Genomic DNA, 25,304 nt, shown 5'->3' with positions numbered 1-25,304 from the left:
TTCAAATGGGCTGGAATAAATTTATACAATACAGTAATACCTCTGCAAATGTCTGCCTCGTCTAGCGTCCATTCCAGCGAACATCCGCGTCAAACTTGGAAGTACCGGAATGGTTACTTCCGGGTTTGCACTAAAAAAGAAGCACTAAATTGCGCTTCATGTATGCGTAGAAGTGCAGATGTGGGGCTTTGCCCTATGTCCTTTTCGGCTAGCAGCCGGGGCTCTGGAACGGATCCCAGTCACAAAACAAGGTACGACTATATCTGAAAGATTATTGTAAGCAATTATCATCACTAGCACGGGTGTCTGAAGACTTGTAATGAGAAATTTTCTACCTTTCTATATTTAAATTTTGAATTATTTTGTAATGAGTGGAATTAGAATTGGAAAACGTACAAAATACAATGGTGTAAAGGTTAACTTTGAAAGTCATGAGACGGGAGGGAAGGAAGTTGATAGGCTGTAAAGAGCCAGGGACGTAAAGTGGATTGTAATGATGTGAACGTATATTATTAAATGGGAAATAAATAAAAATTATATATATACAGAAACAAGAGAGAAGAGAGATTCAAAGCGGACATTTTTTTTCTATTTCCTGGTGATAACATGGTGATATACATTGACTCCAATGTGAAAGGGATTAGCTCCCTCTTCCCTCCCAGAGCAGTAGCTAGGCAGAGAAGGTTTTGAGTTTTTCATCTTTTGGAGATGTAAATTTTGATTTTGAATTTGACACATTTCCCCCATTTTTATTTTTGATATAACCAGTCAGAATTCTGTTGATGAGGGAAGCCTTAAGCTACCCAGACTCTCAGAGAAAGTTCATTATAGTGGTATCTTGGTTTAAGAGCGGCTTAGTTTATGAACAACTTGGATTAAGAACACTGCAAACCCAGAAGTAGGTGTTTTGGTTTGTGAGCTTTGCCTTGGAAGCAGGACATTTTCCACTTCCTGTTGAGTGTGTTCCATTTGTAAATTGAGTCCCCCGCTGCTATGGGAAAGCACGCCTTGGTTTAAGAACGCTTTGGTTTAAGAACGGACTTCCGGAATGGATTAAGTTCATAAACCAAGGTACCACCGTACTATCTAGGAGTCCAAATACAGAGAAAAGATTGTTGTTTTATTCTAAGCCAGAAGCAGAAAGTCACTGAACTAATTGACAGCATAGAGATGCCAGAAGCAAACCCAGTTGACGCATCTATTATGGCAGAGTTTTTAAAGAACCAGGAGGAAACAAAGCCATTGCCTGACATCAACAAATACAGTTCAGAATCCGAATACATTGGAGCCACAGAAGTTAACATACCCAACTTCCTCAACCATTCCTCATAAGGCTTGGTTTCCAGACCCTTTATTGTCTTGGTCACAATACTCTGCACATCTACTTGGGAATACCATGCTTCAAGATATTTGAAAGTATATGTTAACATGGGAATACATGCAACCAGCTTTGTTGCTTGATCTCTATGCCCCAAGTGTCATAAGAACTCAGGGCCAGGTTTTAAGTAAGAGATGCTCCAATGCTAGTTTCATGGGATTCGGCAGTATGGCAGGTAAAGGGGAACACTTCATTTTTGTGACAAAGCATGGACCAATTCCACCAGTAGGCTACCCAACCCAAATACCCTTGTTGAACAGTGGTGTTTAAAAAAGGCTTGCATTGCAAAAACAGATAGGATAAGCATGTTAGAATTCCTGCTCCGTGATTGCAGTCATGGGATTGTTGTCTTTCACATGACAGTGTATGTTTTGACTCCACAAAGTGGGAATTGATGGAGACAGGATGTTTGTGTTACTGTGTTCTGTGAAGTTGGACTATTGTCCTTTACTCTTTCTCTTTGCTGTCTGATGCTAGAGAGAGAGGGAGCCATGTTGCAGTGCTCCGTGTGTGTTTATATGTAAATAAAGTAGATTAGCCAAAATGCTGAGTTGCTGAGGTCTGTTACGCAAGCTGTGAAGACTCTGTGGATCCCTAAGTGTGCCAATGTCTGTTGGCATCGATCACTGTAATGTTCAGGCTGAAGAAAGCTTTTGAAGCTCCCGAACGAACAATCAGGAGGGAAAGAATGTGCCAGTCAGGCATGTGACTCTACCAGGGTCCTACTCGAGTGTAGGACGAGCTCCTGACAAAGCAATCCAGGAGCTTGTGAGTCTTAGAAACGTGGCAGAGCGCAGAGTTGGTAGGGCATGGGAGGTGCTGTAAGCCCAACAGCAGGAGTAAGGTCCAGGTCTTCTTGAGATGTTCCAGGGGGTAGCTGGAAGGTGAATTTCTGCAGGAGACTTGTGAAGAAGAGGAAGAGCTCCATTTTGGCAAGAGTCTCACCTAAACATGCTCTCCGACCTGTAACGAATCAAAGGGGGCAGAGAAACCAGGTTTATCAGTTGCTTAAAAACACCCCAAATACAGTGGTACCTCGGTTTAAGAACAGCCCTGTTTACGAACGATTTGGTTTACGAACTCCGCAAAAGCAGAAGTAGTGTCCCGGTTTGCAAATGTTACCTCAGTCTAAGAACGGAATCTGAGCGGTGGAAGGGCACCAGCGGCAGGAGGCCTCATTAGTGAAAGCGCACCTCGGTTTAAGAACGGTTTCGGTTTAAGAATGGACTTCTGAAACGGATTAAGTTCATAAACTGAGGTACCACTGTAGTTTAAAGCAGATTAAATTGCAGCAATAAAATAACAGCTAATGGTATCCATCTTAAAAGAATTATGAACTCCCAATATGAGCCATCCTGCAATGCTGAAAACTGGGGGAAGGGGAATCTTTTTCACCCTGAGGGCCACATTCCCTGGTGAGCAACATTGCAGGGGCCACACCCCAATGGTGGCCAGATCTGGTGGCAGAAATGGCCACAGCAACTGATGTGATTCTTACCTTTGCACAGTATTCTACATTCCAGGCATGTAAAAATCCCATGCAGATACACACAAAAGCAAAAAAAAAAAGTTACCTGCAGAGAAAGGCATGAAAGCATCTCTCTTTATGAATTTTCCATCAGAATTAAGAAAATGCTCAGGATAGAATTTATGTGGTTTCTCCCATTGAGATTCATCATGCAGCACAGAGGACAGCAACGGTATGATATGAGTCCCCTGCAAAAGCAAAGCGAGAGTTATTTTAAAATAAAGCATATGCCTCTAGTCCAATAAATATTGAGTGCTGTAGAAATGAGATTTGAATTCATATGAGAAATGTCTTTAGTTTGAAAAACTTTAACATGTAAGTCATGATCTTCCACCAGATATGGTTTGTTTTCCAACCTTGTGCTCCTTCCCACTGAGATGTGTTTAATGGGTTGAAGCTGATGCCTGACAGCTTCCAAAGGGTAGATTGCATGCTTACAGTGCAATCCTATACAAGTCTGCACAGATGTCACCCACACTAAAGTCCAAGGGGCTTACTCCCAGGAAAGCCTTAAAATATATTGTAACTAGTGGGCAGCAGTTCAATGAAATGGATCACCTTTGGAATGAAGTAGCCGTTAAGGGTAACATCTGTAGTCGTGGCATGTGGCAGGTTGGTTGGCACAATATCGGCAAATCTCTGGATCTCATGGACTACGGCATCTGTATAAGGCATTTTTGTTCGGTGTTCAATCCTTGGCTGAGAAGATCCAACAACTTTTGCAATTTCTTCTTGGACCCTTACTGGGGAAATTAAAAGAAAAGCATTAATTTTTCTGCCAAGATTATCTCCTTGACCTTGGTCTCTTAAGATATTAATACTTGAAGCATAAAACTGCCATAAACTGGTTCTCCAATTCCCTAGGCTTGCAAATTTAATCTCTAGGCCAAGGTATTTTAAAACAGGACAAACAAACATTTTAGCCAATAACCTGATATACTGATGGAGAGAAATTCATCCAGGATGATTATTGAAATATCACTGCTGGGAATATCTTGAGGTGGTATCTTTTACATATAAAGGCAAGACAAATTTTGGAGAAAATATGGGGGAAAGTTAGTTGGAGAAAGAGCATTTGGACAGAAAGCTGGACAGGAAGAGGAAGATTCAACAGAGGTGGAGGTGAAAGAGAAATAAATATGGAACAAGATGGCTTTGAAAATTCTAACTTGGAATGTAAATAGGCTAAATAATAAGACTAAAGGGAATAAAATTGAACATGTTTTAAAGAAGTTAAACTTGGATAAATAAAACTTAAATAAAAGGTTGGGAAAGAACTTTGTACCTTCTGATATAACAAAAAAGAGAGGAGTTGTAATGTGTATAAAACCAGATTTGGACCCAAAACAATTATTCAAAGATGAACAAGGAAGAATATTGATAATGGGAAAATACACCAGATTTTCATTAGGGGCTAGAAGAAATATTATTTGAACATTTGAATGAAAAGGTGATTTTGATGGGTGATATGAATGGTGTAGCCTCCCTAGATTGGGACAGGAGTATAAGTATAAGAAAAAATGAAGCAAAAGAAGGCAAGCTACTGAATGCCTTTTTTAGGATGACTGACAATTTAAGTTTAATTGACATTTGGAGAGAAAAACACCCACAGTACATTTTATTCGACTGCAAATTATTCTGCAAGCTGGAAAAAACCCTGTATGGACTTCTAAAGATTTTTATACTAAGGTAAAGAGGGCAGAAATCAAGAACTTTACAAGACTACAACTCTATAACAGTGGAATTAAGAACAGAGACAAGTTTCCCGATGAGATGGAGACTAAATGAAAAATTAGTAAATTATAAAATTTATTAAATCAAGAAATATTAGAAAAGGGGGCAAAAAAATTAAAGGATTATTTTGAAATTAATTTAAACCAAGAGATAGATTTAAAGGTGGTATGGGGTGTGAGTAAAGTGGTAATGTAGGGGTGGTTTTTTTTTACATAGCAAAGCGCATACCAAACAAATATAAGAGAGCAGAAAAAAACAAGAAATTTTACAAGAAATAAAAGGGAAAGGGAAACAATTAATGAATTTCCCTTGAAAAGAGATAGTGAAACAGGATGTCAAGATGTTGCAAATGCAATATTCAATGATAACAAACCAAGAAATAGAGTGGAAAAGTGTTTTAAATATTTAAAACAGAAACACTAAAAACAGAAACCTGTTGGAGACCAAACCACCACTATGACTTTCACCTTTGGAGAATTTAAAGTAAAATAATTTAAGGTTTTATCAGAGAAGTTAACAACATGGTTACAATATCATCATTTGAATGAAGTATTTAAAAAGGATATGAAGTGGTGGGGTTGGGGAACAAGCATCACAACTGGAAAGAGACCTATTAAACTGTAATGTTAAAGTGATATCTAAAATGTATAAGATGTTATTGGAATGGGAGACAAAGGATGAACAAGTGAAATCTTCAAGGATAAACTGGGCAATAGATATTGTTAATAATATAAAAACGGATGTATGGGAAAGTTTATCAAAGGTGGATATAAAATTTGGAGCATTTTATAGTTTAAGAGAAAACTATATGAAAATGTTATATAGATGGTAAAGATAAAGGTAAAGGGACCCCTGACCATTAGGTCCAGTCGTGACCGACTCTGGGGTTGTGGCACTCATCTTGCTTTATTGGCCGAGGGAGCCGATGTACAGCTTCCGGGTCATGTGGCCAGCATGACTAAGCCGCTTCTGGCAAACCAGAGCAGCGCACGGAAACGCCGTTTACCTTCCCGCCGGAGCGGTACCTATTTATCTACTTGCAATTTGATGTGCTTTCAAAGTGCTAGGTTGGCAGGAGCAGGGACCGAACAATGGGAGTTTACCCCGTTGCAGGGATTCGAACCGCCGACTTTCTGATCGGCAAGCCCTAGGCTCTGTGTTTTAACCCACAGCACCACCCGCGTCCCATATAGATGGGACCTAACACCTAATAGATTGGCTAAAATGTATAAACCCAAATTGAATATGTGCTGGAAATGTAAAGACAAAGGTAGACTTTTTCATATGTGGTGCTCTACTAATAAAGTTAAAGCTTACTGGGTAATGATATATAATGAACTGAAAAAGATGTTTAAGATGTTTAAAAAACCATTAGCTTTTCTTTTGGGAAGTTTGGAATCGGAACTACCTAAAAAGGAATGAAAGGAATGGAAATGGTTTATAGAGTATTTACAAACAAACTGTAAACATACTAAGACATTGGGAGGATTAATGTAAAAACCTTCTGTTTCGATATACATATGGGATATATATGGAAATATATATCTAAATGATGTAGGAAGATGAAATGAAATGTAAAAACCACAGAAAGGGAGAAGGATGTCCAGATTGAAATGTTAAATTTAGGATTGAATAATTGTTGTGACACACACACACACACACATACACACACACACACTTTCTAATAGTTACATATAACTGGACTTAAGATATCTCAGATTAATGGGTGCCAAGCCAATGAAAAGCACTCACTCTGAATTTCAGGATATTTCATCATTAGTAACAGTCCCCAGAGCAGTGTGGTAGAAGTTGCCTCCGTGCCAGCACCAAATAAGTCGGCCACAACAGTTTTTAAGTTTTCGTTGTGGAAATATGCATTCGTCTTGTTCTTCTCCTCCTGGGTTGCAAAAAGTATGAACTGGTTAAAACGAATGGAGTGAGAAAATTTCAAGTGCAAAGATAGAAATGAAAACCCGACAGGACCCAATGAAATGACAGTATCATTGCACATCAACACAATCGCTAAGTAGTGAGAGATTCCAGGTCTTCCAGACTATGCCATCATGACAATATAGGGTTTATTTACACATGTATACAACCCGAGCCTAAGATGGAGGGTCTCAGCATCAACACTCCAAAACATCTAGTTTCTCCATAGACACAGCCCTCCATCTACCAGCTAAGAGAGGAGGTTGGGGAGGCTTGGCAATCCAGCTCCTTCTTCTCTGATGCTAATCGTGGTGCTTAACTGCTCAGCCAGTGCTTAACCTGCAAGAGTATTATATATATATATTTATATATATATATAAATATATAAAAATGATATTTATTAAAATTTTTCCATTATCCAAAAAAATCAAAGAAAAACACAAAAACACAAATAAGAAAACAAAACAAAAAGAAAAAAATTTAAAACACATAAAATTCAAAGTCCTCACTTTCAATAACATATTTTCTTGACTTCCCCCCACCTCCCCCTCTTGTATTCCAGTTCAAATTGTTGGCTCAACAAGTTCTTGTCCCCAGTTCTTAACCTTTTTACATTTCAGTCATTTTAGAAAAACCAATTTTAACTTTTAAACTTTTAACTTATAAATTTATAATTTATAACTTATAAACATCAATAATTGCACATCTGTTCTTATACTTAAAGCCTTTTTTCTAAAGTCGACCTAAATTCCCTTCCACGATTTCCCCAGTTCTCATACATATAACAAAACAAAATAAAAACAGAACAAATTATAATTATGCCCCCTTTGGATTCCCAAACTCCACCCCCCCTTTCCCGGTTTCAATCCCCAACAAATGTCCATCAGTCTTAGTCTACTCTCAGCCTGGGGATCTCACGTCCGAGGCTCTCAATTCTCTCTCAGTTCCTCTCTGCCGGCTTTTTGGATAATCCTTAGTATTAAACACCAAATCTCGGAGAAGCTCTAGTCCAATAAAGTCCATATTTCTTCCAGCCAGACCTCCACACTCAAAATTGGAGCCTAAGTCTTGTTGCTTACTCTTTTTAAATCCAAATGTCGCAAAAGCTCCAACTTCCATTTTAATCAAATTTGTAATCCATAGGTCTTCAGATCTCCACACAAGAAGATCTCTCCATTCTTCAGTCTCCAATTCAATCCAAATTTTCACCATCAAGCTCTTATCTTCCTTTACAGCCATCATGCCAGGCCTCTGGCTCTCCTTTGCCCTCTGTAAAATTACAGCTCCTCCTTCCTCTTTCTCAGGAACACCATATATCTCTTTCTTCCCACTCTCAAAACTCTCCAGTTTCTCTTCTTGTTCAGCTGCATGAGCTTCCTGTGTCGATTCCTTGTCAGATTCAATGAGTTTGTTTACTGTTAAGTCCAGAGTTGTAACATTTGTAGCCAAAACATCAATTTGGCCTTGTAACTTTCCCAAGAGAACAAAGACTCTGTCCAGTTCAGCTTGAATTTCTCCTCCTTCAGCCATTCTTGTAATGTCCCAAAACCCCCTCTAGAGGGATTTTGGTTACTTAGTGTTCTTTCCAGTTCAAACCCCAAAATCAGATTAGATTGTATCAGTTCTTTCTTGTTTTCAACAAAGTATAGTCAAATTGTAACAAATATAGCCAGCAGAAGCAACAGAAACACAGTTCTCTCTTTCCGTCTGACAGCTAATTTGACAGCTGTCAAACTCTTACAGTACCTTCAGCAGGCTCTCTCGCGGATCACTCCCGGGTCCGGGAGGGTGGCACTTCAACTCCCAAAATTAGCTCTTATCCTCCAGTAAGATTTCTTCTAGTTCCAAATCGTGAAATTAATATCTTTTGTCAAATGATGTAAAAAAATTCTCTCGACCTTAGTTAGCGGGTCCTTGCTTTAGATTATTTACAGAAGGAGGAGGCTGACTTCCTGTTTACACCTCCCCCGATCGTACCTAATTCTTCAAAAAAATTTCTTTAAAAAACCAATTTCCGTACTACTCACGGGTTATATTTTAGAGTCCAAATCACAAGAAGAAGTCAGCGCTCTCTGGCCATGGCACGCGGCTTCACTCCACAGGAGGAGCAGACGACTCACAGCACCGCGTCGCTCACCCCGTCCCCCGTTCCGGAGCCTTTAAAAAGGCTCCTTCGCGGGTCGGGGGGCGCAAATGGTGCCCGCCGAGTCACCAGGTTCACAGGCTTCACCGCCTGTGATTTTTAAGGGTCTCCGCGTCGCTGCAGCGGTACGACCCTAATCCTGTAGAGCTGATTCCCTCCGGAGCTCGGAGGGAATCCGCCATTAGCCGTTGGCGCTAACCCGGAAGTCAACCTGCAAGAGTATTATATGACTGCATACATGGAAGGCAGCATTTCTGGCGAACACTTGTGGAGATCTGAAATCAAGGTTAACATAAAGTGTTGTTTTCTGCTGACATATATGGTTCTCAGTTGAACATCTTTAATGTATTTACTCATAGTCTAAAATGGAAAAATAACACTGAAATACCACATATTCATCTGGAAATGTTTCATTAAACTGAGATAGACAATGTGGTGCCCTCCATATTTTGGAGATTGCAACTCACTTCTGCCACACTTTCCAACAGGAAGAGTAACACCAATAGTTCTTAACCTGAGGTACTATTTCTGGGTTAGCAGAGTCTGTAACCTGAGCGTCTGAAACCTGAAGCGTCTGTAACCCAAGGTACCACTGTATAGTTAAAGCTGTCACCATTAGTGATGTATGGAAGTGAGAGCTGGACCATAAAGAAGGCTGATGGCCGAAGAATTGATGCTTTTGAATTATGGTGCTGGAGGAGACTCTTGAGAGTCCCATGGACTTCAAGAAGATCAAACCTCTCCATTCTGAAGGAAATCAGCCCTGAGTGCTCACTGGAAGGACAGATCGTGAAGCTGAGGCTCCAATACTTTGGCTGCATCATGAGAAGACTCCCTGGAAAAGACCCTGATTTGGGAAAGAGTGAGGGCACAAGGAGAAGGGGACGACAGAGGACGAGATGGTTGGACAGTGTTCTCGAAGCTACAAACATGAGTCTGACCAAACTGCTGGAGGCAGTGGAAGACAGGAGTGCCTGGCGTGCTCTGGTCCATGGGGTCACAGAGAGTCGGACACGACTAAATGACTAAACACCACCACCACCACCAACAACAAGCACAGTGCATGGGCCAATGTTTTTTCCTTGCTCCGAGATGCCTCTCCACCCACAAAGTTTCCTATCTCCTCCAGTGTGAAGAACGCCTTATTCTGACACACGAGGCATTTTCCCATCCCCCTTGTATCAAAAGGGAGTCAGGCAACCATTACCTCTCATAAGCCAATGGTCTATCTGCCATAATTCCACCCCTGAAAACTCATACACCCCAACTGTCATGTTTTCTTGATCAGGGATTTACCCCAGAAATGCTGTTGAGCATGCAACCTTTGCCCCTGCAGAGGCAACTTCTGTAAGACATTAACAATGGTTGACTATTGGGAAAGGGGAGGAAGTATGCCAGGTTGGTCCCTTCTGAAGTGAGACTTCCTGACTACAACTTATGCATTCACTTGCGAATATGCCCTTAAAAAATGAATTGAAAATGTCAACGTTTATTCTGGGCCAGCTTATAAGACTCCATTACCTCTTGCTGTCGGATAAGAAATGAGTCAATAAAGCTCCTCTGGTCATTTTCATCCAGATCTCTGAGGTGTTTTATGAAGGTGGCATTTATGAAGGCAAAAACCTCATCTCTGTTTTGAATGACAGTCTTACGAACCCCCAAAAGAAAACCAAGAGCAGGAAACATGTTATACAGCTGAAAGGATAAAAATGTGAAAAAAGAAAGAAACATTAGGAAAGCTCAGTACAGTTCTCTCAACTGTGTCTCTCAAAGTATGGTTGCCCAAATACAAACAAAGCTATTGAATGGCATTTGGAATGGGGGGTGGGCTACGTCAGGAAAGTGTAATTTATGTGCAACCCCAGAATAATAGGCTATGAAGGGTCTCCTCTGGAGGTTCGCCTTCAGAGAGGGAGATCTGCCCTTGGAGGCCCCTTCTGAGCCATCATGGAACCAACTATCACTTGTTCTTCCTTGTCCTTGGAGTCCCGATGGCAGTGAGGCCAGAAAGCGTGTGTGCAAAAGAGACTTTATTATATTTACTGGGTGACTGTGCCATGTGAGGTTTCTAAATATTTTGAATCACCACCTGGTTTCTCAAGATATCATTCTGTGTTTTGTAGTGAATCCTGAACAATATACAATAAACAGGTTGCCCTGCCCACTTTGCATACAATGTCATTACAATCAACTGTTTGTTTTATTGGAAAAGAATAGATTACCGTGACTGAAGAGCTTCCGAAGAGCCGGGTATTTTCATTGACCAACTTCAGAAGTCTTATGTATGTGGGATCTTCATAATCAAATCGCTTGTCTAGTAGTAGGGCCACTATAATATTGGCAACAGCTGCATTCATAATTGTGGTGGTCTCAAATGGGTTTCCTATACGTAAATATGACAGTTAAACAAAAATATTCTTTTTAAAATGTGGGATGTAAAACACACAGGAGTCGAGTACAACGTTCCTAGAATGGACATGCTAGTGGATGCTTTCTACCAGCCAGGAGAAAACTTTGTGTTTCCTCCTGAGCTGGGACAAACGTCCTCTGCATGTGACTAGATGCGGGTGTGGCCTAATCTGGGTTAGGGGAGCACACCTCCTTCTCTTCTTCTTCTTCTTCTTCTTCTTCTTCTTCTTCTTCTTCCTCCTCCTCTCCTCCTCCTCCTCCTCCTCCTCCTCCTCCATTTTTCTACGTGTTAGTAGAAGTGACTGCCTGTCTGCAGTCACTTGGGTCTAACTCCCTAATGGGATAGTTCCACATGTATATATACTTTTGTAACCTAAGTCTGCCTTGAGGGATCCATCCATCCATGAACTGAATGAATGTGAGTAAACTACTTTTATATTGACTTTAATAAGATTGTCATGTCTATTCTTTTTAAGAGGGAAAAGAAGGGATCTTACCAGGAATCTTATATAGAGAAGCTCAGATGAGCCTGCAACAAGCAAACCGCTATGCGTTTAAACTCTGGTAAGATATAGAACTTGCTAACGCAAGTTAGGGAGGATATAATTAAACAATATATCCCCTCCTGCCTCCCTGAACATCCCCACAGAAATTCAAAGTATGGAAAGGGCATTGTTTTTAAGTCTGTTCATGTTGCCTTAAATCCTACTGGCAGCTTACCTATGAGTAGACCTCATTTATAAAAGAAACTGATACTAATGCTGCTGGATGTGGCCATAGCTGGGCTAAGACCTTCTTGGGAGTCACAGGAGTTATTGCAGTACAATCTGCACATTACAGGAACAGAACAATAGTTAGGAACCCTGGGAGCCGTGCTTCTGGAAGTTAGGAATATGTAACATAATAGCCTTGGCACCTTTAAACAACGGTTGTGTAGCTATGCACCAGAGGAAAACAGCAACCCACCTTCGTAAGATTCAAATTTCTTTATCAGGACACTGCATTCCTCAAGAATTCTGTCCTCTATGGTCTTCTTTCCCATTCCATAGTCCCGCAATGTGCTTAAAGCAAACCGCCGCATTACTTTCCAGTTTTCACCATTAGACAGAGTTAAACCTGAAGAGACAGGAAGAAAGGTTTCATGTTTGCATGGCCATTGAATCAATAAATTATGTTCTGCATTTCTTCCATGGAACTGACAATGGATCCCAGCTGTTCTCCCATTCAGACTCAGACTTCTGAGCTTTGACAAAGTAGCTGGCAGATGTGTCATCAGACCATGACCTGAGAACACATTGATCAATATTTTCCATTACAACGTGTAGGGTAGAGTAGAGGGTGGTTTGTACATGTCAGGCGTCAAAGCAGAACTCAGCTTGTTATTTGTATTCCTCCTTCATTTTTCCTCTCTGTATAGGCTGGGCCAGAAAATGGTCAGTTTCCCCTTGGTGTGTGGCATTACTTTTCCATGTGACAATCATTCACAATTCAAATGTGACAACTATTACATTCTCCTGTCCCATTCTCCCCCAGCTCTACAATATGACTGTTGGGAAGAAAGCGGGAATGGGAAAGGTTTGCTTTAAGTGGTCTCCATTTTTGTTTCTTCAACAGAGCCCCACTGAGCCACTGAAAGTCAAGATCAAAAAGGCTGGCCTGGTCTACTCTTTTTAACATTTTAGCTTGATCTGCAAAAATCCACAGGTGACACTTTTTGTCACACATTCTCAGCCTAATGCCTGCAGATACTCTATCAATGTCAAAGGCACTGAGGTTGGTTGAAAAAGTCACAAGGATTTCCCTCACAGGAAACAATGGATTTCGATGATTTGCTTTGCAAAGCTCATCTTACAAACCATTTCTTGGGAACAGATTGTGTTCACCTGGTGGGAGCAGTGTGTGTTTGCAGGCATTACCAGTTCCAATAGAAAGGGAGGTGCCTCACCAAAGCCTTGTCCAAACTCTTGAAACATTGGAACGATGGGCCTGTCTGCAAATGCGTCCGCCTGATTAACCAGAGCCTCCTTTAGTGTCTCATATCCTGTCAACACCACAGTTTTCTGGGGTCCCATTTGGATGCTGAAGACAGGGCCATATTGCTTTGACAACTGGAATTCACCAGAAGAAAAAGTGAGAAAGAGAGTTCTGGTATGCCCAAAGAATATATTAATGTAAATCATCTCTGACAGAACCAAGACTGCATTAGCTTGCACATTACCTAAGAGAAAAGGCCATTCCACAGACTCTAGTAGCAAAGTTTGACCGTTAGACTAGTATCAGTTTCCCCCCCAATAACTACTATTGGGCTAGTCATACTTCTCTGAAGTCTCTCAGCCTTACTCACCTCACAGAGTGTTTGTTGTGGGGAAGGAGGGGAAAGGAGATTGTGAGCCTCTTTGAAACTCCTTAGGGTAATGATAAAGCAGGATATCAAATACAAAATCCAAACTACTATAGAAGTTGGTAGAAATTACTTCTATGTCATTGTGCCTTGGACCGAGCTGAAAACATATCATTTAAGAATAGTAATTTTGTGGAATGAATTCCCTTTTTGTATCTTTGCAAATCACCATGCAAAACAGAATCCAAATTAAAAGAGCATTGTCTATGCCTCAATGCTCTTCAAGACATTTGCTACTAATAGCTGTAGCAGCAACAGTTGCTGGACTCATGATACAGCAGCTCAGCCCTTTCATCCAGTTCATTAGACTCCACCGTGGGAGCAGGCCCGGGGCGGGAGAGTGCTGGATTTCTGGAATTCCAATGTGTTACCTCTGAGGCTGCTTGAATGAGTGAAACTGACCACCTGTCTCCTTCATCCTTTTTTTTTAAAATAAATGTTTATTGAGATTTTACAAAACAAAAAGATCATCATTTCAAATAAATCAATCGATTAGATAAAGCCCAAACAAGAAACAAGAAATAGAAAAACAAGAAAGAATACACACTTAACAAAAAAAAGAAAAAGAAGAAAAAAGAAAAGTCCACTTTTTAAATTTCAAAATTCCATGTCCCTCTGTCCTGACCTCCTCACATCTCTCTTTTTTGTGTTCCTCTTTGTTCCATCAAATTCAGCAAATTCTGCCCCTTTTTCAAACCTTACTTATAGTTATATATTTCTAGTTATTATGTCTCAAATTTCCCTTATCTTAGCCCCTTACTCCACCTTGTATACTATGACATAATATTATTCTGTTCATAGATAGATAGATAGATAGATAAATTTATTGTCATTGTCCGTATATACACAGTATACACAACAACGAAAATCAAACACCCCCCCAAAGACCGGGTTCACATACACATTTACACGTATCTCCAACACTCTCATCCTATTCAGACATAATCTATAAAACATAACATAATCCAGAATATAACATAACCTATTTAAAGGCATAACATAACCTAAAACCTATCTCATTCCTTCCTACTCCCTGCTTGCTATTTCTTGCAACTGGCCCTGAGATCATTATTTAGTGCAATCAGAGCTCTTGGATAGAAACTATTCAGAAGGCGTGTGGTTCGTGTTTTCATTGTCCTATATCTTCTGCCCGAAGGCAACAGTTCAAAGAAGTTGTGAGCAGGATGGGTGGGATCTCTCAGGATATTGTGTGACTTCTTCAAAGTGCGAGACGTGAAGATCTCATCCAGGGTTGGTAGTTGGAGCCCAATAACATTCTGGGCAATTTTAATTATTCTCTGTAAAGCTTTTTTATCCGTTTCGGAGCTGCTCCCATACCACGATAATACACTATAGGTTAAGACACTCTCGATGGTACTGTGATAATAGGACAGAAGTAGGTGCTGAGATAGATTCAGTCCCCTGAGCATTCTCAGGAAATACAACCTCCCCTGCACCTTCCTCACAACCATATTAATATTTGCAGTCCATGAGAGGTCCTCAGAGATATAAATGCCCAGGTATTTAAAACTACCAACCCTCTCCACCTCCTCGCCATTTATGTACAATGGTAAAAATACACTTTTCTTTCTCCTAAAGTCAATTATGAGTTCTTTGGTTTTTTTGGTGTTAAGCATAAGATTGTTTTCTTTACACCATTGAATTAACCCCTGTACTTCTTTCCTATAAGCAGTCTCATTGTTCTCACTAATGAGCCCCACCACTGTTGTATCATCCGCAAATTTGATGATTGTGTTGGACTTATACAGTGGGGTGCAATCAAATGTGTACAGGGAATAGAGAAAGGGACTTAGCACACATCCCTGAGGGGCTCCTGTGCTTAATACTAGAGTAGAAGAATAGTAAGGTCCCATTCTCACTGTCTGCGGCCTATCAGTCAAGAAATTCCTTACCCACAGACAGATCTTCTGATGTATACCCAAATTGGTCATTTTAAGAAATAACCTGTCTGGCAGAATTGTATTGAAGGCAGAACTGTAGTCCACGAACAACAGCCTTGCGTAGGTTCCCTGTCGTTCTAGATGACTCAGTACAGTATGGACAGCGATGGAAATAGCATCATCAGTAGATCTATTTCTTCTGTATGCAAACTGGAACGGGTCTAGAGTGGATGGAAGACCAGCCTTAATATGATCTAGCACCAATCTCTCAAAACATTTCATAACAACAGATGTTAGAGCTATTGGTCTATAGTCATTGAGAGATACCACCACTGACTGCTTGGGGACTGGCACTATAATCGATGTCTTCAGGCAGGTAGGGACAGAACCCTGCAACAGGGATAGGTTAAAAATGTCCGTAAATACCCCAGCTAATTCTGCAGCGCAGTCCCTAATAACCCGTCCCATAATTCCATCCGGTCCAGCTGCCTTCCTAATGTTAATGCTCCGAAAGGCACGTTGTACGTCAGAGGTCTGTAATAAAAATGGTTGTCTATCAGTAGTAGTTTCTGATGATGTGCTGGTAGCCAATGCTGTAGTGACGGTAGTTCCAGTTCCCACCTCAAAGCGACTAAAAAATTGATTCAGTTGATCAGCCAGGTGCGCACTGCTACTGGCCAGTTCGTTTTTAATATTTTGCCCTGTGATTTGTCGCAGGCCTTGCCATACTCGACGAGGGTCGGAGCTCTCAAAATGTTTTTCAATCCTCCGGCAGTACATAGCTTTGGCATTCCTAATGCCCTTTTTCAATTTGGCTCTGGCTTCTCTATACTGTTGCGCATCACCAGAATGAAAAGCAGCATTTCTTGCCTTTAACAGAAGATACACATCCCTGTTTAGCCAGGGCTTGTTGTTAGGGAACACCCGTATTTGTTTGGTGGTAGTGACAACATCAATGCAGCTTTTAACGTAGAACAGTACTGTCGAAGCGTATGTGTCCACATTATTCTCCACAAAAAGCGACCACTCGGTGCTCCGAAAGCAGTCTTGAAGTTGCTCAGATGCACCTACTGGCCACACTCGTATCTCTCTAGTTGATGGTCTAATTCTGCATACGAGAGGTCTATATGATGGTATCATAAGTAAAGATATGTGGTCTGACTGCCCCAAATTGGGCAAGGGCTTGGTCTTATATCCATGCATGATGTTACTATATACTCGGTCCAGGGTATTTCCCCCCCTAGTGGGACAATCAACATACTGGTGGAACTTAGGAAGCACAGTCCTTAAATCGGCTCGGTTAAAATCACCAGCAACCACAAATGCTCCATCCGGGTGGGCCCGCTGCTGTTTGCTAATAGCAGTTAGCAGGTGGCCCATAGCTGTAGTAGTGTTTGCATCGGGAGGTATATACACCGCTGTTATTATAACAACATTAAACTCACGTGGCAAATAAAAAGGGCGGCACTTCACCACTAGGTACTCCAAGTCAGGAGAGCAATGCGTGTCCATTTGTTTGATGTCCGAGCTCCAGTTGTTATTTATATAAACGCAAATTCCTCCTCCTCTGCTCTTCCCGGATTCAGCGGTTCTATCCGCTCTAATTACTGAGCGTCCTTCTAGCTGCAGAAGTCCCTGTGGAAAGGAGGGATCCAGCCACGTCTCTAAAAGGACCATAACACAGCAGTCCCGGATACTTTTCTGCCGAGAGGTAATAAGCTCCAACTCCTCTACCTTGTTAGGTAAGGATCTCACATTTGATACAAGGAGACTTGGCAATGCAGGCTTGTGGGGATTTTTACCTAACCTCACTCGTAGTCCAGCCCTGCAACCCCTCTTCTGCTTACGCCCTCTCCGTTTTCTTTTCTTTCTGGCAAGGAGAGCAAGGGGAGTATCCCAGGAATGTGCAAGATATGGAGGCTCTCTGATAAGCTCAGCTGGAATGTTATAGGTTGAGACCTCCTGGCTGCAACCTTCTCCTCTGCCGATACTTAAGAGCTCTTGACGACTATAAATTTCTTGTGCCTGAGTATTCACAGTCCATAGCAGCAACAAGTTCACAAATAAAAATAAAACACAAATCACTGAATACCGGTCTTCGGAGTGCCGAGCCGCTGCAAGTGCTTGCGCCGCCATCTTGGTTGGGGTTGGTTCATAACCCCCTTGGTTGGGGTTGGTTCATAACCCCCTTCTCCTTTTTTAAAATTCTTCTTTTCATTCACTTTTAACCAAATCCCACATGCCCTGTTACCTTCACTTCCCACATCATGTTAACACTCAAACATTTTACATTTTTGTAAATAGTCCTTAAACTTTTTCCAGTCCTGTTCCATCAATTCTTCTCCCTGGTCACGGATTCTGCCAGTCATTTCTGCCATCTTCATGTAGTCGATCACTTGCGTCTGCCACTCTTCCACGGTGGGTAGGTCTTGTGTCTTCCAATACTTGGCGAGAAGTATTCTTGCTGCTGTTGTTGCGTACATAAAAAATGTTCTGTCTTTCTTTGGCACCAATTGGCCAACTATGCCCAAAAGGAAGGCCTCTGGTTTCTTAGGAAAGGTAAGTTTAAATACCTTCTTCCGTTCATTATATATCATTTCCCAGTAAGCCTTAACCCTTGGGCACGTCCACCAAAGGTGAAAGAATGTTCCCTCAGCTTCTTTACATTTCCAGCACTTGTTGTCAGGCAGGTGATAAATTTTTGCAAGCTTAACTGGGGTCATGTACCACCTGTAAATCATTTTCATAATATTCTCTGTCTCCTTCATCCTTGCCCACCCTGGCTCATAAAAGCTCTGTGGGGTGGTGAATGCTTCCCTCTGTTAAGGAGCCTTCCCAAACCCACTGAAATGCTGGTTATAAAACTGCTTATTAAAAAATAAATATTTCGACCCAGCCAATATGGCCAACTATCACTCAGTCTCAAATCTTCCATTCTTGGGCAAGGTGATTGAGTGGGTGGTTGCCAGACAACTCCAAGCACACCTGGAGGATGTGGACCATTTGGATCCCTTCCAATCGGGATTCAGGCCTCACCATGTGACTGAAACTGCCTTGGTCACGCTGGTTAATGATCTCCAGCAGGCTAGGGACAAAGGTGAAAGCTGTTCCCTAGTTCTGCTGGATCTCTCAGCAGCTTTTGATACCATTGACCATAACATCCTCCTGGACCGTCTAGAGGGGTTGGGAGCTGTGGGCACTGTTATGCAGTGGTTTTGCTCCTTCCTCCTGGACTGTGTCCAGAAAGTGGTGTTTGGGGATAAGTGTTCAGACCCCTGGGCTCTCACCTCTCACCAAAGGGTTCTGTCCTCTCCCCCATGCTTTTTAACATCTATATGAAGCCTCTGTGAGGGATCTTCAGGGGGTTTGGGCTGGGTGTTCATCAGTATGTGGATGATAACCTGCTCTACTTCTCTTTTAAATCTGTCCAGGGCAGCTATCTACCAGCTACATCTGGTACGCAGGCTGAGACGCTACCTGCCGGCAGACTGTCTCACCAGAGTGGTGCATGCTCTGGTTATCTCCCGCTTTGACTACTGCAACACGCTGTACGTGGGGCTACTTTTGAAGGTGACCCAGAAACTGCAACTGATCCAGAATGTAGCAGCTAGACTGGTGACTGTGAGACCATATAACACCAGTCCTGAAAGACCTAGATTGGCTTCCCAGTACGTTTCTGAGCACAATTCAAAGTGTTGGTGCTGACCTGTAAAGCGCTAAACGTCCTCAGCCCAGTATACCTAAAGGAATGTCTCCACCCCCATCATTCAAGGTCCAGGGCTGAGGGACTTCTGGCAGTTCCCTCACTGTGAGAAATGAGGTTACAGGGAAAAATACAGAGGGTGTTCTCGGTAGTGGCACCTGCCCTGTGGAACACCCTCCCATCAGATGTCAAGGAAATAAACTACTATCTGACTTTTAGAAGACACACCTGAAGGCAGTCCTTTTTAGGGAAGTTTTCAATGTTTGATGCTTTATCGTGTTTTTAATCTGTTGGGAGCCGCCCACAGTGGCCGGGGATACCCAGACAGATGGACGGGGTATAAATAATAAATTATTATTAACTTATTATTGTTATTCAGTTGCAGCAGCACAAATATTTCCTAGGAATGCTCAGAAAACCAGAACAGAATAGTCAGTTATAAGGATGAATGTGATTATACCTTTAATGGCACCTCTCAAATCTAGAAAGATAGGCTGAAGGAGGATGTTCGCCTAGGCAAGGTTTGCACCGGCACTTTTGCATCCTTAAAAATGGAGGCAGAGTCAAACATGATTGGACACCAGACATCTTGTTCAAATTACCAGTTATAAATTGCAACTTGGTCCTATGACTATTTATTGGGAAAGATAAGAGAAGGTTCTGCAACACACAAAGGGGAGATGAGATTTATAGGCTTTAAAAGAACAATATTTATTATTTATTTATTTATTTATTTATTATTATTATTATTATTATTATTACCCTGCTCTGCTGACTGGGCTGCCCCAGTACCCTTCAGCCTTGCCATGGGAAGAACTGGAATCTTTACCTTTAACATGGTTCTGTAAGGCCTCTTGCGATCCATGATGTGGAGATTCCCAATGAGAGGTAAAGGCCTCGGTCCTGGTGGAAAGTTTTGGGAGCTCTTTTTCCAGAAAGTGCCCAGTTTCAAAACAAAGGAAACCATAAGGATAAAGAGGAACAACGCTGGAATCGGCTCCGTCCAATCCATTTCGTTTCAGCAAGAAATTTGTTTCGCAATGGTTTTAATGAAAGCTACAGTGCAGTTTGGTCAAGGATAATGTCTTGCAACTGCAGTGAGCAGTATTTATATTATGCTAGGTACTGTCTCTAGCAAATCATTAAACCATCCAGTAAAAAGTGGCCCTCTGATTTTGTTTTCTTCTCCTCAACTATTCAAAGCTGTACATTGGATTATTTGCCTTTCAGCTTAATGTTTACTCAAGTGAGTGGTGCCCACCTCCTCAAACTATTGCTTTCAGGAGCAAATTCAAACTCTCTTGAACCTGGATGCAGACCTGTCACCCAGATTATGTGTAAAATTAATCTGTTATAATGGGAGTAAAGGGAGGCATTGTGAAATAATTTGCAGATGAAATTATTCAACTTTAATTAGGAACAACTGCAGTTAGTTTGAAAGTGTCCAGTTTTTCCTGAACTTTCTCCCATTGAAACACTCACACATATTTTCTCTTTAGCATAGTTTTTATTCATTTTCATTTTGAAATTGTTTAACATGATGGCACTAGGGTATATCTTTGTATACATTAGAGCATATGACATGCAACAATGTGAGCAAGGAAGGACAATAACTAAACCGTACATCTTCTCGTAGTGCCTAAAGCCATTCCTACAAAGGTTATGGGGCCCAGTGAAGACAAAATTCAAAGTATTATAGTGGGTGTAGCTGGATTTTCTTAAGATAGAAGAGAGATTCAAAGGGGACATTTTTTTCTATTTCCTGGTGAGACCATGGTGACTTCCACTGACTCCAATGTGAAAGGGATTAGCTCTCTCTTCACTCTCAGAGCAGAAGCTAGGCGGAGAAGGTTTTGAGTTTTTCCTCTTGTGGAGATTGAAGTTTTGATTTTGATTTTGACAACTTTTCCCCATTTTCATTTTTCGTATGACCAGTCAGAATTCCATTGATGAGGGAAGCCTTAAGCTAATCCAGACTCTCAGAGAAAGTTCATTCAGATACAGGGAGAAGATGGAAGATGGTTGTTTAATTCTAAGCCAGAAGCAGAAAGCCACTGAACTAATTGACAGCATGGAGATGCCAGAAGCAAACCCAGTTGCCAGATCTATTATGACAGACTTTTTAAAGAACATGGAGGAAACAAAGCCATTGCCTGACATCAACAAATACAGTTCAGAATCAGAATACATTGCAGCCACAGAAGTTAACATACCCAACTTCCTCAACCATTCCTCATAAGGCATGGTTTCCAGACCCTTTTTCGTCTCGGTCACAATACTCTGCATATCTACTTGGGAATATGAAAGGATATGTAAACATGGGAATAAATGAACCAGCTTTGCTGATTGATCTCTATGCCTCAAGTGTCATAAGAACTCAGGGCCAGGTTTTAAGTAAGAGATGCTCCAATGCTAGTTTCATGGGATTCGGCAGTATGGCAGGTAAAGGGGAACACTTAAGATTTGTGACAAAGCACGGACCAATTCCACCAGTAGGCTACTCAACCCAAATACCCAAGCCAGGAGTTTGTGAGTCTTAGAAACGTGGCAGAGCACAGAGCTGGTGGGGCATGGGTGGTGTTGTTAGCCCAACAGCAGGAGTAAGGTCCAGGTCTTCCTGAGATGTTCCAGGGGGTGGCTGGAAGGTGAATTTCTGCAGAAGACTTGTGAAGAAGAGGAAGAGCTCCATTTTGGCAAGAGTCTCACCTATACATGCTCTCCGACCTGTAAGGAAACATAGGCAGCAGAGAAACTGGGTTTAGCAGTTGCTTAATAACATCCCTTTGAAGCAGAAGGAAATGCAGAGATAAAATAACAGCTCACGGTGCCCATCTTAAAAGAATTATGAACTCCCAATACTAGCCATTCTGCAATGCTGAAAACTGGGGGGGGGTGTCTTTTCACCCTGAAGGCCCCATTCCCTGGTGAGCAACATTCCAGGGGCCGCACACCAATGGTGGCCAGATCTAGTGGCAGAAATGGCCACAGCAACTGATGTGATTCTTTCATTTGCACAATACGCTATATTCCAGACATGTAAAAATCCCATTGACTAAGCACACACTGCAGATATACACAAAAGTAGAAAAAAATTACCTGCAGAGAAAGGCATGAAAGCATCTCTCTTTACGAATTTTCCATCAGAATTAAGAAAATGCTCAGGATAGAATTTATGTGGTTTCTCCCATTGAGATTCATCATGCAGCACAGAGGACAGCAATGGTATGATGAATGTGCCCTGCAAAAGCAAAAGAAGAGTTATTTTAAAATAAAGTATATTCCTCTACAATAAATATTGAGTGCAAGAGAAATGAGATTTGAGTTCATTTGAGAAATGTCATTAGTCTGACAAACTTAACATATAAACCATGATCCCCCACTAGAAATGGTTCAATTTCCAACCTTGTGCTCCTTCCCACTGAGATCTGTTTAATGGGTTGAAGCTGATGCCTGACAGTTTCCAAAGGGTAGATTGCTTGCTTACAGTGCAATCCTATACAAGTCTGCACAGATGTCACCCACACTGAAGTCCAAGGGGCTTACTTCCAGGAAAGCCTTAAAATGTATTGTAACTAGTGGGCAGCAGTTTAGTGAAATGGATCACCTTTGGAATGAAGTAGCCATTGAGGGTAACATCTGTAGTCGTGGCATGTGGAAGGTTGGTTGGGTTAACATTGGCAAATCTCTGGATCTCATGGACCACGGCATCTGTATAAGGCATTTTTGTTCGGTGTTCAATCCTTGGCTGAGAAGATCCAACAACTTTTGCAATTTCTTCTTGGACCTTTACTGGCGGCAACAAAAAGAACAACGTTTATTTTTCTGCTCAGCTTATCTCTTTGATTTTGGCTTTTGTCTCTCAAAATATTAATCTCCGCAGCACAGAACTGCCATTAACTGGTTCTCCAATTCTGTCGACTCACAAATTTAATCTCTAGAATATGATACAGGTATTTTTAAAACAGGACAAACATTTTAGCCAATAACCTGATACACTGAGGGAGAGAAATTCATCCAGGATGATTATTAAAATATCACCGCTGGGAATATCCTGAAGTGGTAACTTTTACATATAAAGGTGAAAAACAAAGATTTCGTGATCCTACAGAGTCATACAAATTTTGGAGAAAATATGGGCAAGAGTTAGCTGGAGAAAGAGCATTTGGAAGGGAAGCTGGACAGGAAGAGGAAGATTCAATAGAAGTGGAGGTGCAAGAGAAATAAATATGGAACAAGATGGTTTTGAAAATTCTAACTTGAAATATAAATAGGCTAAATAATAAGACTAAATGAATAAAATTGAACATGTTGCAAAGAAGTTAAACTTGGAAAAATAAAAGTTAAATAAAAGGGTAGGAAAGGACTTTGTACCTTCTGATACAACAAATAAGAGAGGAGTTGTAATGTGTATAAAACCAGGGTTGGACCCAAAGCAATTATTCAAAGATGAACAAGGAAGAATATTGATAACTTAGATACCATCACATAGAGAAAAAGTATTATTAACGCATTAGGTGTGTATGCACCTAATGAGAAAAAAAATACTATTTTTAAAAGAGGCTGGAAGAAATATTATTTGAACATTTGAATGAAAATGTGATTTGGATGGGCGATATGAATGGTGTAGCCTGCCTAGATTGGGACAGGACTATGAGAAAAAATGAAACAAAAGAAGGCAAGCTACTGAATGCCTTTTTTAGGATGACTGACAATTTAAGTTTAATTGACATTTGGAGAGAAAAACACCCAAAGGACAATGTACATTTTATTTGACTGTGAATTATTCTGCAAGCTGAAAAGACTCTGTATGGACTTCTAAAGATTTGTATTCTAAAGTAAAGAGGGCAGAAATTCTATCAAGAACATTATGAGACTACGACTCTATAATAGTGGAATTAAGAACAGGGACAAGTTTCCCGAAGAGACGGAGACTAAATGAAAATTTATTAAATGATCAAGAAATATTAGAAAAAGGGGCAAAAAATTAAAGGGTTATTTTGAAATTAATTTGAACCAAGAGGCAGATTCAAAGGTGGCATGGTAATGTGGGGTGTTTTTTGTTTTATTTTACACAGCAAAGCGCATACAGAAGAAATATGAGAGCAGAAAAAAACAAGAAATTTTAGGAGAAATAAAAGGAAAAGGAAAAGAATTAATAAATCCCTCTCAAAAAGAGATAGTGAAACAGGATAACGAGATGTTGCAATTGCAATATTCAATGATAATAAACAAGGAAATAGAGTGGAAAATTAAATATTTAAAACAGAAACAATTTGACAAGGCTAACGAGCCAGGGAAACTATTATGTAGGTTAATAAAGAAGAAACAAGAAAAAACCTGCATTTATAGAATAAATGCAGGAGGTACAGTTGTGGAAAATCCGAAAGAAATAAGAACATCATTTCTTAATGGACCTGTCACAATGATGGAATTATAGCAAGCTATTTTACACGCAAAATTAGGGAAGGCACCTGGATCTGATGAAGTTTCAGCAATTCATTATAAGAAAAATTACAATATTACCTAATACAACCTATAAAAGATATTATGAATATCTCTTTGAATATAGGAGAGTTACCCAAATCCCGGAAGAGTGCATACATAACTTTGATTCATAAGCAAAATAGAGATCCAAAGCTGGTTAAGAGCTATCGACCTATTTCATTGTTGAATAACAATTATAAACTGTTTTCAGACATATTAGCTAATAGGTTGAAAACTGTATTAAAAGTGGGAATCCATCAAGATCAGGCTGGATTTTTGCTGGGAAGACAAATGAAAGATAATAATAATAGAAACATAATTGATGTAATAGAATATTTAGTAGTGAGAAATGAAAAACGGGCAGCTTTAATATTTTTAGACTCTGAGAAAGCATTTGACAATGTCTCCTAGGACTTTATATATTTAAAGCTTTGGAATACAGTGGAACCTCTGGTTACGAACTTAATTCATTCTGGAGGTCCGTTCTTAACCTGAAGCCGTTCTTAACCTGAGGTTATTTTGAAATTACAGTGGTACTTCAGTTTTCGAACATAATCTGTTCAGGAATACTGTTCAAGTTCTGAAACATTCAAAAACTGAGTCACAAATGGCAGTCTGGGAATTTAATAGAGAAAACTGAGAAAAATAACATATACACTCAGTGGAAGCCATTCTAAAACTATAATGTTCCTCA

General features: G+C 40.7%; 2 protein-coding genes across 2 annotated transcripts in view; both read right to left on the bottom strand.

Moving 5' to 3' along the window:
* Window positions 1-1,449: 1,449 nt before the first annotated feature.
* LOC310759506 (cytochrome P450 2K6-like) lies at window positions 1,450-20,226 on the bottom strand. The gene is made up of 9 exons (XM_083606822.1): window positions 19,956-20,226; window positions 13,067-13,229; window positions 12,088-12,237; window positions 10,935-11,095; window positions 10,233-10,407; window positions 6,393-6,539; window positions 3,465-3,649; window positions 2,953-3,094; window positions 1,450-2,341 (listed from the first exon to the last, which is right to left on the bottom strand). The coding sequence occupies exons 1-9, from the start codon at window positions 20,136-20,138 to the stop codon at window positions 2,154-2,156; spliced, it is 1,494 nt and encodes a 497-aa protein (XP_083462948.1). The 5' UTR covers window positions 20,139-20,226; the 3' UTR covers window positions 1,450-2,153.
* A 387-nt stretch (window positions 20,227-20,613) lies between these two features.
* Window positions 20,614-25,304, bottom strand: part of LOC310759026 (uncharacterized protein) — a 79,119-nt gene continuing 74,428 nt past the window's right edge. Inside the window, exons 17-19 of the mRNA XM_083605785.1 lie at window positions 22,731-22,915; window positions 22,223-22,364; window positions 20,614-21,850 (exon numbers count right to left, since the gene is read on the bottom strand). Coding sequence (XP_083461911.1) covers window positions 21,663-21,850; window positions 22,223-22,364; window positions 22,731-22,915 — 515 coding nt within the window. The 3' untranslated portion in view covers window positions 20,614-21,662. The remainder of the gene's footprint in view (window positions 21,851-22,222; window positions 22,365-22,730; window positions 22,916-25,304) is intronic.

Source organism: Podarcis filfolensis (genome assembly GCF_964270895.1).
Source record: "Podarcis filfolensis genome assembly, chromosome: 3".
Taxonomy (NCBI): domain Eukaryota; kingdom Metazoa; phylum Chordata; class Lepidosauria; order Squamata; family Lacertidae; genus Podarcis; species Podarcis filfolensis.
This window is presented reverse-complemented; position numbering and strand designations above follow the sequence as displayed.

Excerpts from the sequence above, each read along its gene's own strand:
- LOC310759506 (XM_083606822.1), bottom strand. The coding sequence starts at position 20,138 with ATGGATTGGACGGAGCCGATTCCAGCGTTGTTCCTCTTTATCCTTATG. Across the intron at positions 13,230-19,955 it reads CTTACAGAACCATGTTAAAG|TTGTCAAAGCAATATGGCCC; the intron begins GTAAAGATTCCA and ends GGTGAATTCCAG. Across the intron at positions 2,342-2,952 it reads TTTCATGCCTTTCTCTGCAG|GTCGGAGAGCATGTTTAGGT; the intron begins GTAACTTTTTTT and ends GATTCGTTACAG.